Consider the following 15,459-nt stretch of genomic DNA (forward strand, 5'->3'; position numbering starts at 1 on the left):
GATAATAAAAATATTAGTATAATAAGGATACTAATTATGATCTCAATCTGAAAATACAAAATATTTCAACATCTGAAACTTTTTAAGCACTGACGACACCTGAAAACTTTCACATCTGACCTCATGCTGTGTGCATCTATAAATATATCACAGAGAATTTCACCTTTATGTATAAATAGAAAGTACCAATCAAAAATGAAATACATAGATGAACAAAAGGAAGATCAGTAGAGAAAGAAGAATAGGGGAGAGGGAGGAAAAGTGAGGGGACATGAACTGAAATCAAATTCCATGAATGTAGGCATTTGTCAAGACCAATCCAACTACTACGTATAACCATAATGCGCTAATAAAAAATAAATACATCGATAAATAAAATTACCTTCAGGCTATGTGAATAAGATGCATATAAAACATAAATTCAAAAGTTTTCTGAATTTCCTGGTCAGACAAATACAAGATAAATACATTCATATAGTTTAAAATCAAAACATTATATATGTAATATATTTAAATATTATATATATATATATGTGTACATACGAAATCTGAAATAATTCTGGTCCCAAGCCTTTCAGATAAGGGATATTCAATCTGTAATAATGAGTAAATGTTATTACACTGAATTACTTGGTGCCACTTACCAGTTATCCTACAATGTAGGTACAGATGAAGAAATTGAGGCATAGTTTGTCACTTGTCTGAAGGGTTAAGAAATCAAAGGAAAGACAGTGGAATGAATCTGCCATAGTTTCCCCGTGTACATATACAAAAACCACACAGTGAATTCCACCACCACGTACATTGGTAAGAATGGGACTTTAACAAGAATAAGATGTATCCCATGTTTGTAAAATTCTATCAAAATGGATTCTGCTGTCATATGTAACTAAAAAGAACCAATAAAAAAGAAATCAAGTTTAGCGAGGGTAACCCAGTGGTGGAGTTCTGAGTGGAGTCCAGGGCCACCATTCTCTCACTAGGACCGCGGTCCTGCCTTGGGGCACCACAGTAATACAGCCCGCTGACCCCCCACTCGCCACTAATGGGACAGATGGCTGCATTTCATGATACCCAAGAATTTAAAACACAGTTACCTAATTATAAAATGGCACTACCCCGCCCTCCACAGCCTAAGGAGAAGAAAATATTCGTGGCCTTAAGTGGGAGATCCATGAGAAGCTGACTGCATGTCCACACACCTGAAAAGACCTGCTCTGGCTGCCTGACCAGAATGACTCCATGAGCCGCAGGTGGGAGTGCATCTCCCAAGTCACCACGAGAGGGCGCAATGGCGCCGTGGGGCGGAATCCTCTATATTTTGACAAGTTAAGGTTTGAACAGTTTGCCCTGGGCTTCTTTGGGAGGAAATGATGCTTTTCTCTTTCTTGAGGTTTTTCACCCCTAGGACTGCTTTCTTTTCCTCTTGATGTCATCCTTTTACACAGGAAATTGTGTTTGCTTAAACCCTTGCTGGTGGGAAGACCTCTACTGCCCTGTGGTCACTTAAAACAATAAACAAAGCTGATGGACCGGAAGTTAGATAATTAAAAGAGCCATAATTGGTTCTTGATAAAGCCTTGTTGATTGAAGAACATAAATTATCATGATGGGATGGAGGGGAGGGAAGCACCAGGAAGCCGTGTTACTGTGTGTTCCAAGTAGCATTGGAAATGCAGAAGTTGGTCGTTAAACCAAGTTGGGCTGTGGCCAGCATTTCGTAAAACTGAACTAAACTGAAACAGAACAGGACAAATTACATGGGACAGAATTTTTTTTTTTATTCTGTGTATGTGTGCACCTGTACACTGAGTCCAAAAATATAATGCCTTTCTGCCTGTTAGCTTGCAATTTTAAAAACATGAACTGCAAGGTGATGGATACCAGTAGCTAAAAACCTAGAGTCTGCACTCTGCACCCCTGACTCTGTCTAGCGTATGGCCTTCCGTGGGACCCAGAGACACTGAAAACATGGTCTGTGTCCTGACCACTGTATGATGTAAAGTCCTCCAACTCTTGTCCAAGCCTCTCTCCTTATAAATGCTTTTACTCTCCAGAAAGATGCTAAGTGGAGTAGTGGATCAGGGGGCTAGATCTTAATGACAACAGTAAAGTGAAGGCAAAGCCAGATTGAAAGATAGGTAGTTAGTGTAGCCAGTAAATCAGGTCTGAAAGATAGGTAGGTAGTGTAGCCAGTAAATCAGGGCCCTCACCTCTCCTGCCCCATCAGGGCTCTGGGGGCCCCCAAAATAGTTCCACTTGAGCTGTGAGGCCTCCAGCAATTCAGACTCAACTGCAGCTCTTTGAGCCAGAGTCGACCCAAAAGCTCAGTCTGTTCTTCCCACCTTTGGCCTTCCCACCTGCATTCCCCATCCCGTGTAAGATAAAGGAAGAAATGTAGAAGGAGAAAGTAAACCTTAGGTATAAAATGGATGGGACTTCCTCATCCTGTGGATTCTGCCTTTCCGGTCCCCTTCTTCCTGGGGAGAAGTCTGCTCCACTATCTTCAATAAAGCCTCTTACTTTCTTAGCTCAGTATGCTTCTCTGTGTTATACTTCAGCATTCCGGGAAGCAGGACTCTGGTCAAGGTAAGTGGTAGTATCAAAGAGAGAGAAACAGGGAGAAATGAGGAGGTCAGGGGTTGGGTGTAGGGACCACAGATCCCCTGGGGAGATAAAGCTTTGTTCTCCAGGGTTCCCAGGCTAAAGAGAAAGTGTGGCATGAACTTCCTTTTTTTTTTTTTTAAGAGAGAGAGAGGGAGACAGAGACAATTTTTATTTATTTATCTATTTTTAAGCTTTCAGCGCACACAACATCTTTGTTTGTATGTGGTGCTGAGGATCGAACCCAGGCCACACGCATGCGAGGAGAGCACGCTACTGCTTGAGCCACATCCCCAGCCCAAGGCATGAACTTCTATTCACATTACCCGGACATCTTCCAATAGCTAGAATCGCAGTGCGGATTTTACCAATATTTCAATTGATTACACCTCCATAGTAGTGAAGTTCAGTTGATATCTATTTGAATGTTGACAAGCTGATTGCTTGGCTGTTGTAGAAATAGATTTTCATTTTCTAGACACAAAGTTTTGTGATTTTTTTTTTCACATAGATGTTGAACAAATAAAACCGGGATTTGTTTCTCAAACACAAATGGAATCTTATTTCAGGAACTTTTGATACTTCTAGCACTTACAGTTTAAATTTTCAATGTGAAGAGACAGGAAAGAGAGCATATATGCCATCCGGGCACTGGCTTGCCGGGGATATATACCCCTTTCCAATTCCCTCTTTTTGCTTCAATAAGTACGTTTTAATAGTTTGATGAGCTCTTTCAACTATGCCTTGTCCCTGTGGATTGTATGGGATTCCTGTTATATGAGTAAAGCCAAATGATGAGCAAAATTGTTTAAAAGAGGTAGAAGTATAACCAGGACCATTATCTGTTTTTAACTGTTTTGGAACGCCCACAGTGGCAAAATTTTGTAAGCAATGAGCTATAATATCTTTAGTTTTTTTCTCCGGCATGAAGGGAGTCCATCAAAAATCCGGAAGAAGTATCAACTGTAACATGCAAATATTTTAATTTTCCAAATTCTGGCAAGTGTGTGACGTCCATCTGCCAAATCAGGCGTCCCCCGCCCGGGGCCACCAAATGCCGCAGTCTGGCTGGGCACAAAATCACGAGCCACTCAAGCAGGAACAAACTTTCTTTCTGAAACTCCCGCCAATGCCACGCACGCTCCCGGGAAATATGCCGAGCCACACACATGGCGTTCTCCCGGGCCACACTACACCAACAGGAAAATCCCTCCTCCGGAAATCCCTCCTACCGCATTTCCCCAACCAATGGGAACTCTCCGGGAGTCCCACTAGAGCTCCAAAGTAGCAGGCCAAGGCGGACAGCAGGGGTCTAATATCCAATTGAATGCAGATCTTAACATAATCATATCATCTCAATGGCTTGCTGCCGTCACCTTTCAACCAAAAATGCCATGCATCATTCCTACTTGGCTATGGCTCTCAGCACTGGCTTCCTGATGGGGTCAGCCCACCATGACCATGGTGACCTCACACTCACACACCTCGCACCCCATCCAGGTGCCCTCTAAGACTGAGCTCAGCTGGGTGTCCAAAATCCCAACCCCAGCCTCATTCTGCAGAAGGGAATAGATGGCTTGCAGAAAAGAAGAGAGGTAGGGAAAACCAAAAGTTAGCATCAGCAGGTCTCTGGCAGGCATGTGATCTTAAGCCCCGTTTGGGGCCTGACATCAGGAACTATGTATTTCTTCCTTCCTGAGGTGATGGGTGGTGGGTTTGCTCAGAAACTCATGAGAGAACAGGAAAATGTCACCTTGTAGTTCAAATCACCCGCCATACCCTGTGGGTGTCATTGCTCTTGTGTTATGGGTTCAAGGGTGGTGAGGCCTCAAAGGTGGGCAGCCAGTAGGAGCTCAGAGGAAAGATGAGTCCTTCCCTAGTGGGGAATCTCTCCCTTGGATCACATGGGAGAGCAGGGTTTAATTGTATTTAAGGAAAGGTGGCATCCCCCGGAAGCTCCCTGGGTATGGGTGAGCATAGCCATGTCTACACTAGAGTTCCCAGTTCTCAGGGGCCCCAAAATAGTTCCACTTGAGCTGTGAGGCCTCCAGCAATTCAGACCCAAGAGTCTGCAGCTCTTAGAGGCAGAGTGGACCCAGAAGTTCAGCCTGTTCTGCGTAGGTTGGTCATCTGTAGAATAGCCCCCGTTCTAAGAGGGAAACCAGAGAGGAATTTTCCACCTTCTTCATTTTCCAAACACACACCCTGGATCAATCAACCAAACAAGCATGTGTTGAAAGAGAGTTTATAACAGGAGGCAGGATCAAGCTGAGGAAAGGTCAACTCTGACACAACAGGAAGCCGTCTGAGTCACTGCAGGGTCCCCACAGGAATAGAAAGCACTGAGGCCAAGCCCGCCCACCCCCGTTTCCCCATTCCCCAGATTAGTCCAACAGTCTATCAAGCGCTCGCACATGCACATCGTCATCTCAGTTCAGCTTCTGAGGAAAGACCATACCTGCCCAGACACTTCACGGGATGTGACTCAGTCTCTCCTAAGCCTCACAGGCAGAAGGGGAAAGGCCAAAACAAAGTGGGCATTATTGACCACTCAGTTATTACAGGGAACCTAGGGACTCAGCACCTGTAGTCACCTTCTCTCTCACCTGATCACTTTTGGAAGCCCCATGCTCAGGTCAGCTCCTGCCCCTCAGGTTGTCCCAGCAGTGCTAGGCTTCACTTCCAAGAAGGAGGGTAAGACCCTATAGAACTGCATCTCTGCACAAGGCCCAGCTGGTTAAACAGGAGAAAAATTAATGGTGGTCTTCAGTTTTCAGATAACCTGTGTTTTTCTGCACTCATGGCTGACCACCTAACCCTTCCTACCTATGCAAATTTGGACACAAGACCATCAATTGGCTTTTGGGTATTTTGAGCCATTACCTACCAACCTACCGTTCAGTAATGAGGCCAGGCTAATTCAATTATTCTCCTTTGGGCTGTATTGGATCCCTTCTACAGTGTTAAAAGTTCACAGGAATTTAAAAAATACAAGTGCCCTAGCTGGTGATAATGAAATGGAAAACAGCAGAACTGTTGAGGATTCAAAATGGCAGATACCTGGTATAAGGTTTGCACTTCTTGATTGTTAGCAGCTTGATTACATGTTCAGTTGAGACAAAGGTTACAGAACCCCTACAAAATAGTGGATAAAACTGACTGAGTTTAGTAGTTGGGTGAGAGGAATTCCAGCACCTCTCCCCCCAAATTTCCATTGAGATTTAGCCATCTTTGATATGGGTAACTAACTTCTCCCTCTTAAGTAGGAGGCTATAAAGATCCCCCACCCAAATCCTTTAACCACAGGAGATTTTTATTTCTCTCTCAAAGATCTTATTGTACTCTACTTACCCTTTTTGTGATGACATGAGAAGGTATTTAAAGGAAGTGCTTTACCACTTCTTGTCAGCATATCCAAATTGCTTAACAATATCACTTAGGGGTTATTATTAAGTAAAATAAAGATTGCTTGAACAGAAGCACTGATATAACAACAGATCTGCTAACTGAGATGGCTACTAACTGGTGGGTAGCATATACAGCACAGATACACTGCACAAAGGGATGGTTGGTGGATGGGGCCATGTAAGATTTCATTACACTACTCAGAATGGCATACAGTTTAAAAACTTATGCATGCTTTACTTCTGAGATTTTTCCATTTAATATTTTCAGATGGCAGTTGACCATGGGTAACTGAAACAGAAAAGTAAAACTGCCAATTAGAGAAGATCACTACACAAATGCTACCCCAGGTTCTTCTCAACTACCACCACCCCAAACAAAGGGTGCCCCTGAACTGCTTCAGAAATTCTAGAGTGAAGCAGGGTCTTCAAGGAAAATTGGCAAGTTTCATTAAACTTGTGCTTGTGTCAAATGATGGTAAGAAGTGAACACCTCCAGGACCTTAACACCTGCAAATCTTGTTTGGAATCATGGCTGTTGAAGGACCAAGGAACAATTGGTGATGGTCTGAGATGGTGGGACTGACTTTAAGGCTGGGGCAGGGGTGACCCTGTACTCTCTACTCCAGCCTAGTCCTTGGGAGGCCCAAGCTAGGGATGGCACTGTCAATAGCAGATGCCTTTTGAAGGTTCTTCCTCCAAATGCTCCTTGGCCTGGGTTACTACCTGGCCGAGTGGTCGCTACTGAAAATTAGTCCTGGCTTTCAGCAGTATTTAGCATCTGCCTCCCAAGACTGGCCTTCAAAACTCCTTAAGTCCCTCCAATCAAGACCAAGTAGTAAGGACAATAATCAGAGGTTCCATCAGGAAAGAAGTCTCGTGAATATCCAGGGCAATCAGGAAAGACTGGGGTCCTTGTGTAAGCAGGACAGAACGCTACCAGCAGGCAAAGCTGGGGGGCCTGGACAGATCCTCCAGCTGAGCCCTCACAGTACAGCACAGATGCAGGTCCCATAGATCCAGATAGAGAGCACCCTGTCTTCACGGGCTTTTTCTGTCTGACTTTGAGTAGTAGGTTAGGATTTCCCCCACACCATAAGCTGCCTTCTGCAAAACATTCAATGTCTACTGATGCTTTTCTCTGTAATGAAAGCTTTCTCCAAATAGCATGGGCAGAGTTCTTTCAAGTGTGTCCAAGTTGCATATAAATGACCACTATTTATAATGCCCATACCGAACTTGACTAGCGCCACCACAAAAATGAAGGAACTCGGAGAGGTTGATCAGCTTCTGAAGGGCTGCACAGGTGTAGTGTGGAGATGGTGAGTCCCCTTTCCTCTTAAAATCACCAAGCACACAACCTCCAGGTTCCAGATTCCTAGGAAGCAGTGGACTCTCTAGTCCAGGCTAGAGATGGACATTAGTTAAGGCCAATGCATCCTGCTAGGGGTGGGGCTCATATAAATCAAAGCACAACTTAGAAGACCAAGACAGCCGCAGTCTGGCCGGGCACAATTGACAAGCCATTTGTCAAGCACAAACGAACTTTATTTTTAGAACACACGCAGCACCACACAAGCTCTTCAGGAATTCCCTCAGAGCCCAACTGCCACCACCAGCTTCCAGCGAACCTCTCAACCCCCACTCCTCCGGCTCTTGAGGCCGATTGGCTGGGTCGCTTGGGCGGAGCCAAAAGAGTCCCCCAATGAGCAGCTCCGTGGTCTGAAAGGGCGGGGGGGGGGAGGGGGGGGGAACAGCCCAATGAGCATCACCACAGAGGAGCCAATCAGCTGGCAGCTGGAAGTTTGCTGGGGCCGCTGTGAGCCAATCAGCTGGAAGTTTACTGGGGCCCCTTTGGCTGTGGCTCTCAACACAAGACACCTGTTCCTCTCCATCTCAGATTACTAGAGGCTTCCGTCAGTCACTTCAATTCTTCAGGGCCTTAGTCTCCCCCATGGTAACCTGTTCCCATCACAGCCCACACAGAAGTGAATAAGGCACACTGGCTGACCAGGAAAGGCTTAAGACTCCAGACACACCAGGAAGAAATACAGTAGCCCCCTTATCTGGGGTCTCACTCCCCAGGGTTCCAGCTATTCCTGGTCCACCCAAGCTTGGTGCCATCTCACACCCACTCAGGAAGCAGAGTGCCCAGCATAGTGAGATGTTTCATGGGAGAAAGAGAGAGAGACCACATTTACTGCATGTTTATTGCAGTATATTGTTACAATTGCTCTATTGTATTAGTAGTTATCATTGTTAATCTCTTACTATGTCTAATTTACACATTCACCTTTATCTTGAGTAGGTATTATAGGAAAAAAAGATGGTGCTTACGGGGTTCAGTACCATCTGGAGCTTCAGGCATCCACTGGGATCTCACACTGTGTCCCCTATAGATGACAGGATGCTGCAGCTCCGGAGACCTGTGATGCATTGTGTGCCTCTGGGCTAGATCAAGTACCACTGAAATTGTCAGGCTGAGTTTCTTCTCAAAGAATATTTAGATCTAACTCATTCACCCAAGTTGCTAATCACTGACCCTCTAGATGAAGTCCTCAAAAATTCTGAGATCAGGTCTTATAAATATAGAAACAAACACAAAACAAAAGGCTAACGCAAGCATCTTAACCCCACATCCATGTCTATTGACTCATTAGAAGTTTCCGCTGAAGAGCTTGAAAACACGTCAGCCAAACTTCTAAAAACATAGCGAAGATTGTTTGTTTTACAGAGAGATGTCCATGGCCTTTATCAAATTATCAAAGGCGGAGATCACTGCTATGGAGTAACCCTTACTGATCTTTAAAATATTTGTCCATATTTTTGCAAATCTCTGAGCACAGCAATGAAATCGTTCCACCTGGAGAACCCTGCACAGCGTTCAAACATGTGAGATGTCATCTTTTTGAGAAAGAGAGTTTTCACATAAGACACAAAATATATTTTAATAAAAGTAATATTAAAATATGCTAGTGTAATCCATTAAGATTATTACAGCTTGAATTAATAATACATCTTGAATACTTTTAAACAGAAAGAAACTTCAAACACATATGGGATGGGGGTAGCTTTTTGACCTAAAAGTAAAGTTCTGGAATTGAATTCTCCAACAGGCCCGGGTATCCCATAAATCAGAGGTTTTTCCAAAAATACTTTTTCTTCTGATGAGTTCGGATTTCTTTTCTACAACCAGTCTCAACTGAGGTCCAGTGAATGCCATCAGAATAAATAAGCAGTCACTGGAGAATTCATTTCCTGAAATTCACAGGCATACTAGGAGCCCCTTAGAGAGGACACACCCCAATTTGTCCCCTACTTCCTGAAAAGGACACTGCATCTGCTTTCCTGCCTCTTTTGGAGGAAATGACTGGGAAGGACAGGGGAGTTCCAAATCAGAACAAGGGGGATTCCCCAGATTCTCTACAAAGCGTGTGCTGGTGATCACTCCCCGACTGGAGTCCAGATTTTTCTGCTCCCTGAGATGAGTGCCCCCTGCTCCAAGCTGGCTGCCTGGTGTGGCCAGGTTCCAAGCCAGGCACTGTAATGTGAGCTGCCCTCAGCCAGCCTGCAGTCCCCAGCTTCTCCAGTATTGCAGATAACCTCCTAGGACAGACCAAAACCTGGAGGGTGAGGGGATGGGATGGGGAACAGGTGCAAGAAGAAAGGTATTGTACTTCAAATCCTCCATGAGGAATTTTCATGTCAGAGTGGTAAACAAAGAAAGAAATGACAATCATCTGATGAGAAGGTCCCTTGATAAGCTTCTTGCTTTTGAGGACTTTCCAGAAGTAGAGTCTATGCTCTCCTCTCACTCTCCCCGCTAGGCAGAAAACATGTTAAAAGGAGGAAAGACGACAGGGGGCGCTGTGTAAGAACAGGATGAACCTGGAGGGCGCTCTGCTCTGCGAAATTAACCAGCCACAGGGAGATGCACGCTGCTCCACTGCACCTCCGTGAGGTCAGACTCACAGACCAGAAGATTGGCGGTTGCCAGGGTCTGGGGGAGGAGGGGGAGGTGCTTATTTGTTGGGCACACCATTTCAGTCTGCAAAGATGGAAAGGCTCCGAGGTGACTGGTGGTGACAATATCACAGCCAGTGGGCATGTGCTTGATGTCACTGAAATATCCACTTAAAAAATAACTAGGATGGTAAATTTTTAGGTTCATCTATTTTTGCCACAATTAACTTTTTTAGAAGCAGGTGTTAAATAACAATACTGAATGAGGGCTTTGTGCTAAATCACCTTGAAATGTCAATTAAAAGAATGGAGAGGGCTCTGTAGCACCTGCACCAGACACTCCAGGGGCACAGGCCTGTGGGACCCTGCCCCCTCCTGGCCACCCTGTCCTCCTTCCACGTGGGACCACTGTGGCTGGGCCTGGCCTCCTGTCCCTGGGCTGACTCACTTCCAGCCCTGGATAGCTCTTCCTTAACACGGGCCACTGTTTAAATCTTGGGATCATCAAACATGGCTTGAGAGAGTTCAACTGTAACTAATGTCCTCAAGTTAGGTTTTGCAAAGTAGTGAAGAGGCCTGACAGCTAATTCTTAGTATTAAAAATTGTTGGCAAATCGTTAAATCATAAACTAACCTTTGAGAAGGGCGCACTCACTAGGGGAAAACACATGTTGCTTTCCTCAGACCAGAATTACTCCACCTCCTGCGTCCAAAAGGAAAAATCAAAAAAAATTCTTACTCCTTGCCAGGCATGATGACACACATCTATAATCCCAGCAGCTCAGGAGGCTGAGGCAGAGGATCACAAGTTCAAAGACAGCCTCAGCAACTTAGTAAGACCATGTCTCAAAATAAAAAAACAATAAGGGCTGGCTGGAGATGTGGCTCAGTGGTTAACTGCCCCCGGGGTTCATTCTCTGATTTAAAAAAAAAAAAAAAAAAAAATCTTACTTATTTTGGTTTAGCAGGTAAAGTCTTTCAAAGGACAGGATTCCCTGGGTGGGTGACCACAGGACACTCATAGTGGTACCCCAGGGGGTCTCCCACTGTTCTAGCTGACCGCAAAGTAGCTTCCAAGGACACCAGGCCAAAACTGTGGTTACAGCTGTTTGCCTGCCCTGGAGGAGCGAGTAAGGGGGATTCCAGCACCTCAAATACTGCTGGGGAGCAGAGCCCTGTGGACACTGGGTGGGGAGAAACAAAGTGTGGTTCTGGCCAGTCTTCCTCAAGTCACTGACTGTCCTCCTGCCATCCCTAGACTACCCAAGCTCCAACTTCAGAACTCACAGTCAAGCTTTCTGACTCTGTATATCCACTTCGACAGCCCTCTGTATCCCATTCCCATGGGGCCGCAATGCCACATCCATCCCTTGCTCAGTGAGAGCTCACCAGTCTCCAGGACCCATTAAGTTCACGGGCCCTCGGGAGAAGTGATGTCTTTCCCTAAAAAACTAAGTCTGATCAAAACAAACCAACCAAGCAGCACAAAACAGCAAGCTTTGGGGCAGAGAGCCCAAATGAAATGCGTCCTTGGCCAGCCACAAGATACCATGAGGGGACAATTCTCAGTCAGCGGCTGATGAGCCCCATTTTGGTCTCCATTTGCTGGCTGGGAAATTGCAGGGTACGAGCTTCAGTGAGTGGACCTGAGGAAGGCGGGAACCTTTTGGGCGGCATGTGGTATCTCACTCTTTTCCAGAACTTGGTCTTGGCACACTGAGATGACTCTGTGAGGTCCCCCCTCCACTGGATGGCCCCGTGCTTCTGTCTCATGTACTGAATTGACTCTGGCATGGTGGTGTAGTCCTCAATCTTCTCCAGTTCAATCAGAATGACCTTCATCCCAAGCTGGATGAGGGCGTTGTAGACGGCGATTTGTTCTTCTGACATGTTCTTTAGCAGACCAAAGCTGGGCGACTCGGGGACTATAATGAGGATCAGCCTCCTGCACAGCTTAATGTTTTCATCAATGACATTGGCCACAGCTGGAAACAAAGAATGAAGACTCAGCCTGGGTGGTAATGCTACGGAGCACATTAGAAAGGGTCACTGAGGAGAGGAAATGGCCTTTAAAATCAACCCGATCTGGGCAGGAATGGATTAATAAAACTTGAAGCCTTCCTGGCTCTCTCATTACTTGTGTTTTGTTTTGTTTGGGGAAGTCTGTTGTTATGTCAGTTTCCCTAGCTAACAAGTATTTATCATGCCTAGCTTTGTATCCCCCCAATAGCTGAAGGTCTATTATATATTACAGAATGAACAGATTTATAAAATAAATTTTAGAAGGACAGGAAAAACGTAGTTAGTTCAAATGTTGTGTTAGTCTAACATTTGTATTTTCCTTTGGTTCTTTACAGCTATTTACATAACCAGAATTTATGTGACTGATTTAGAAACCAAATAACACCCACTGATGATGGCTTGCGGGGCGGGGGCCGGGGTGGGGAGGCGGGGAGCGTTCTCCAAACGCCTGGCTCTGCAGATATTTGGTGTGCAGTTGTCTCCAAGGGGATATAAGAGTAGACTGTCACCTCCTCAAGGACAGGTTCTTTGAGTGTTTGGCTTCCTTTGGGTTTCTAGTATCTGGACAAGTACACCGTGTATGGAAGAACTCAGTGATTAACTGCTCTATTAGTGAGCAAATGTATTTCCTAGTGAGTAAAAAACAGATAGCCAGGCGCAATGGCACACGCCTGTAATCCCAGCAGCTCGGGAGGTTGAGGCAGGAGGATCATGAATTCAAAGCCAGCATCAGCAAAAGCAAGGCACTAAGCAACTCAGTGAGACCCTGTCTCTAAATTAAACACGAATATAGAGCTGGGGATGTGGCTCAGTAGTTGAGTGATGGGGAGTTCAATCCCTGGTACCAAAAAAAAAAAAAAAAAGGGATTTTAGATCACAGACATTTTGCTGCACAGTCCTCAAAGGAAAACAAAGGAGATGAGAGGGAACTTTCGTATCAAATGTTGACGCTGTCCTAAGCTCCCTACTGGAGCCCACTCAGGTTAGTTCTCGTAGTGGTGTTAAAGAAGCATCCCTATCCCCATTTTACAGATGAGACAAGTGAGGTTCAGATACTGAATGAATTGCCCCAAACCTCATGCCAAAATTAAATGGGAGAAGTATATTAAAAACTTCCACTTCTTTTGGATAGAGAAGGAGCCTGTGGAGTTGAGCTTCATAAATCAGCTTTAACATTACCTGACTTGTATATTTAAACCAATTGGGGAATTCAGTAGATAGACTCAACTACAGGAGGTCAAATGATCATTTTCTTCTTTCAGTGTTTTAACCAAGACTCTGTTCCTGGCCACCTGTTGACATGAACAGGTAAGCTACATCCTCACTCCAAAGATGGGCTCGCAGTACTGCAACCAGAATCCCAGACAGGGGCATCTTGATGAGCCTGATGAGAGAAGGCAGCTTGTTCCACCTGCCTGAGCTCCAGTCACGGCCTTCCCAGGACTCTCAGGGCAAGGTGAGCAGAGTGCGCCATTTGGATGTAACATGAAGGCAGACAGGGGTCTCCTTCCCTTTTTTCATTTACTATTTGGTACCGCACTTGAACCGTACCTTGTCCGGGGAATTCATCCCTGCCGAATATGAACAACTTGTATCTGCACTGTCTCTCCAGCACCTCGGGCAGGAGCTTCAACACCAGAGTATCCACATCATGCCTCTGGCTTTCTTTTTGAGGCTTGGGGTACAAGACGTACGCATCATACAGCTTCCCGTCTGAAAAGGAAATGGGAGAAACTCATACAGTGATTCCTACTGAATCCCCTTCTGTGGACAAGGCGAACACCTGAGCTGCTGCCATGAAGCCCTCTGTCCTTGGGTTCAATGACTTCTGTGTGTCCAGCCACCAAGTTGGCACTCACAGGCCACCGTAGCCCTACTAGGTGAGAATGGAACACCAACCCATCCCCACTACATAAGAATGAAGCTGAAGCAGGACAATGACTTCATTCTGCAATTCCTCAATCCAGCCCAAGTCCTCTGATTTTATGGACACCGCTGCCTTTAAATGGGGCCCCAAAACAAGAGGAGATTGAGATTCTACCAACATCATCCTCAGTGCATGCTTCACCAGGGAAAGCGGGCCCAATCCCTCTTGATTTAGACCCACCAGTAAATTCTGTCAGTTCAGTTTTGCAGGCTGGCATTGCAGTCAGAGAACGAGCCCTTTGAGTGGACTGTGACTGTGCCTTGCAGGGCTGAGAAGTCCATGCAACAGCCATCATGAGGATGAGCAAGAATTCACTGAGAGCAGAACAGTGTCTCCACTCAGTGCAAAGAGGAACTAGACACAGGGCATAACTGGGCAGACCATTCACATACACAGAAGTAAAACAACACGAGGCACTACAAGATGACGACAGCTAAGTGAACAGAAGAAACAGAAAGAAAAGAAAGTCCCCATCCTTTGAAGCTCTTAATAAAAATTGCAAAGGACATGCAACAGAGAGGATTTTAAAGAAATGAGGGTCTGAGAGTGCAGGGTAAATAGGCAGAAAGGGGAGCAGCTTAAGACGAGTGTGGGAGGGGGAACATTGATGGCCTGTTCAGGAATCCTGGGAATGACACTGGGGTAGAGGGTGTGAGTGGAAGAAGAGCCAGTTACACCCAGCTGTGGGCATCTCATTGGAATATGTGATTTCAAACTTCAGGTTTTGGAAATTCAAAGCCAACCTAATGGGTACCAGGAGGACAGCCATTCTTCTCTTTTCTCTTTTTATGGGAGTTTGATGAACAGACTTGGAGAAAGGTGTGGTTCAGAAATTAACAAGTGGAATCAAAATCTCTAGTTTCTGTGTAACAGTAATTAAAATGTCTATTTTGACAGTAGTTAAAATGCATACTATTCTAGGTGACATGTTGCCTTCTCTTGTTCCATCAATTCCCACACCAACACTGCCGATCTCCAGGTCTCTGGTCACCATTCTTGGCCATCCTGTGGAGAATGACAAGGCATGTGTACACACACATCTGTGCATGCTCCTGCAAACACATGCTCAGGCACATGCCGTCATACACATACATGCACATGATGCAATTGTACCATGCTTGCATATGCATGCACTTCTCCCCACCCTCTGCCATGAAGGACACTGGGTGATATTGGGGACTCTGGATCCCTGCTCTATGTTCAGCACCAGGAGCAGGACCCTGCTCAGAAGAGTGCCCAATCAGTATCGATGAGAACGTCTGAATGGAGTTCCATTTTGCAAAGACTTAGACAGGTTACATCTATGTTGTTGGACAGGGAGGTTCTAGATCATGGGTGGATTCAGCCTTTTAATGGATAGGATCATGGGACATTCATTAAGGGAACAATTAATTTGTGTCTAGAGATGACCAAAATCCAACACAACTGAATTTTCTGTGAAATCTTAAAGGTCTCCAGACTAGACCAGCATTCCAAATAGCGGATGTTTCTGTACAAACTTAAATGTTCCATTATCAACTTCCTGAAACTATAAATTTT

At 45.2% G+C, this 15,459-nt stretch overlaps 1 protein-coding gene across 1 annotated transcript in view; it reads right to left on the reverse strand.

Moving 5' to 3' along the window:
- Positions 1-11,540: 11,540 nt before the first annotated feature.
- The window catches only part of Il1rl2 (interleukin 1 receptor like 2), a 38,087-nt gene continuing 34,168 nt past the window's right edge, over positions 11,541-15,459 (reverse strand). The window contains exons 9-10 of the mRNA XM_071601270.1: positions 13,545-13,706; positions 11,541-11,956 (exon numbers count right to left, since the gene is read on the reverse strand). Coding sequence (XP_071457371.1) covers positions 11,541-11,956; positions 13,545-13,706 — 578 coding nt within the window. The remainder of the gene's footprint in view (positions 11,957-13,544; positions 13,707-15,459) is intronic.

Source organism: Marmota flaviventris, chromosome 14 (genome assembly GCF_047511675.1).
Source record: "Marmota flaviventris isolate mMarFla1 chromosome 14, mMarFla1.hap1, whole genome shotgun sequence".
Taxonomy (NCBI): Eukaryota; Metazoa; Chordata; class Mammalia; order Rodentia; family Sciuridae; genus Marmota; species Marmota flaviventris.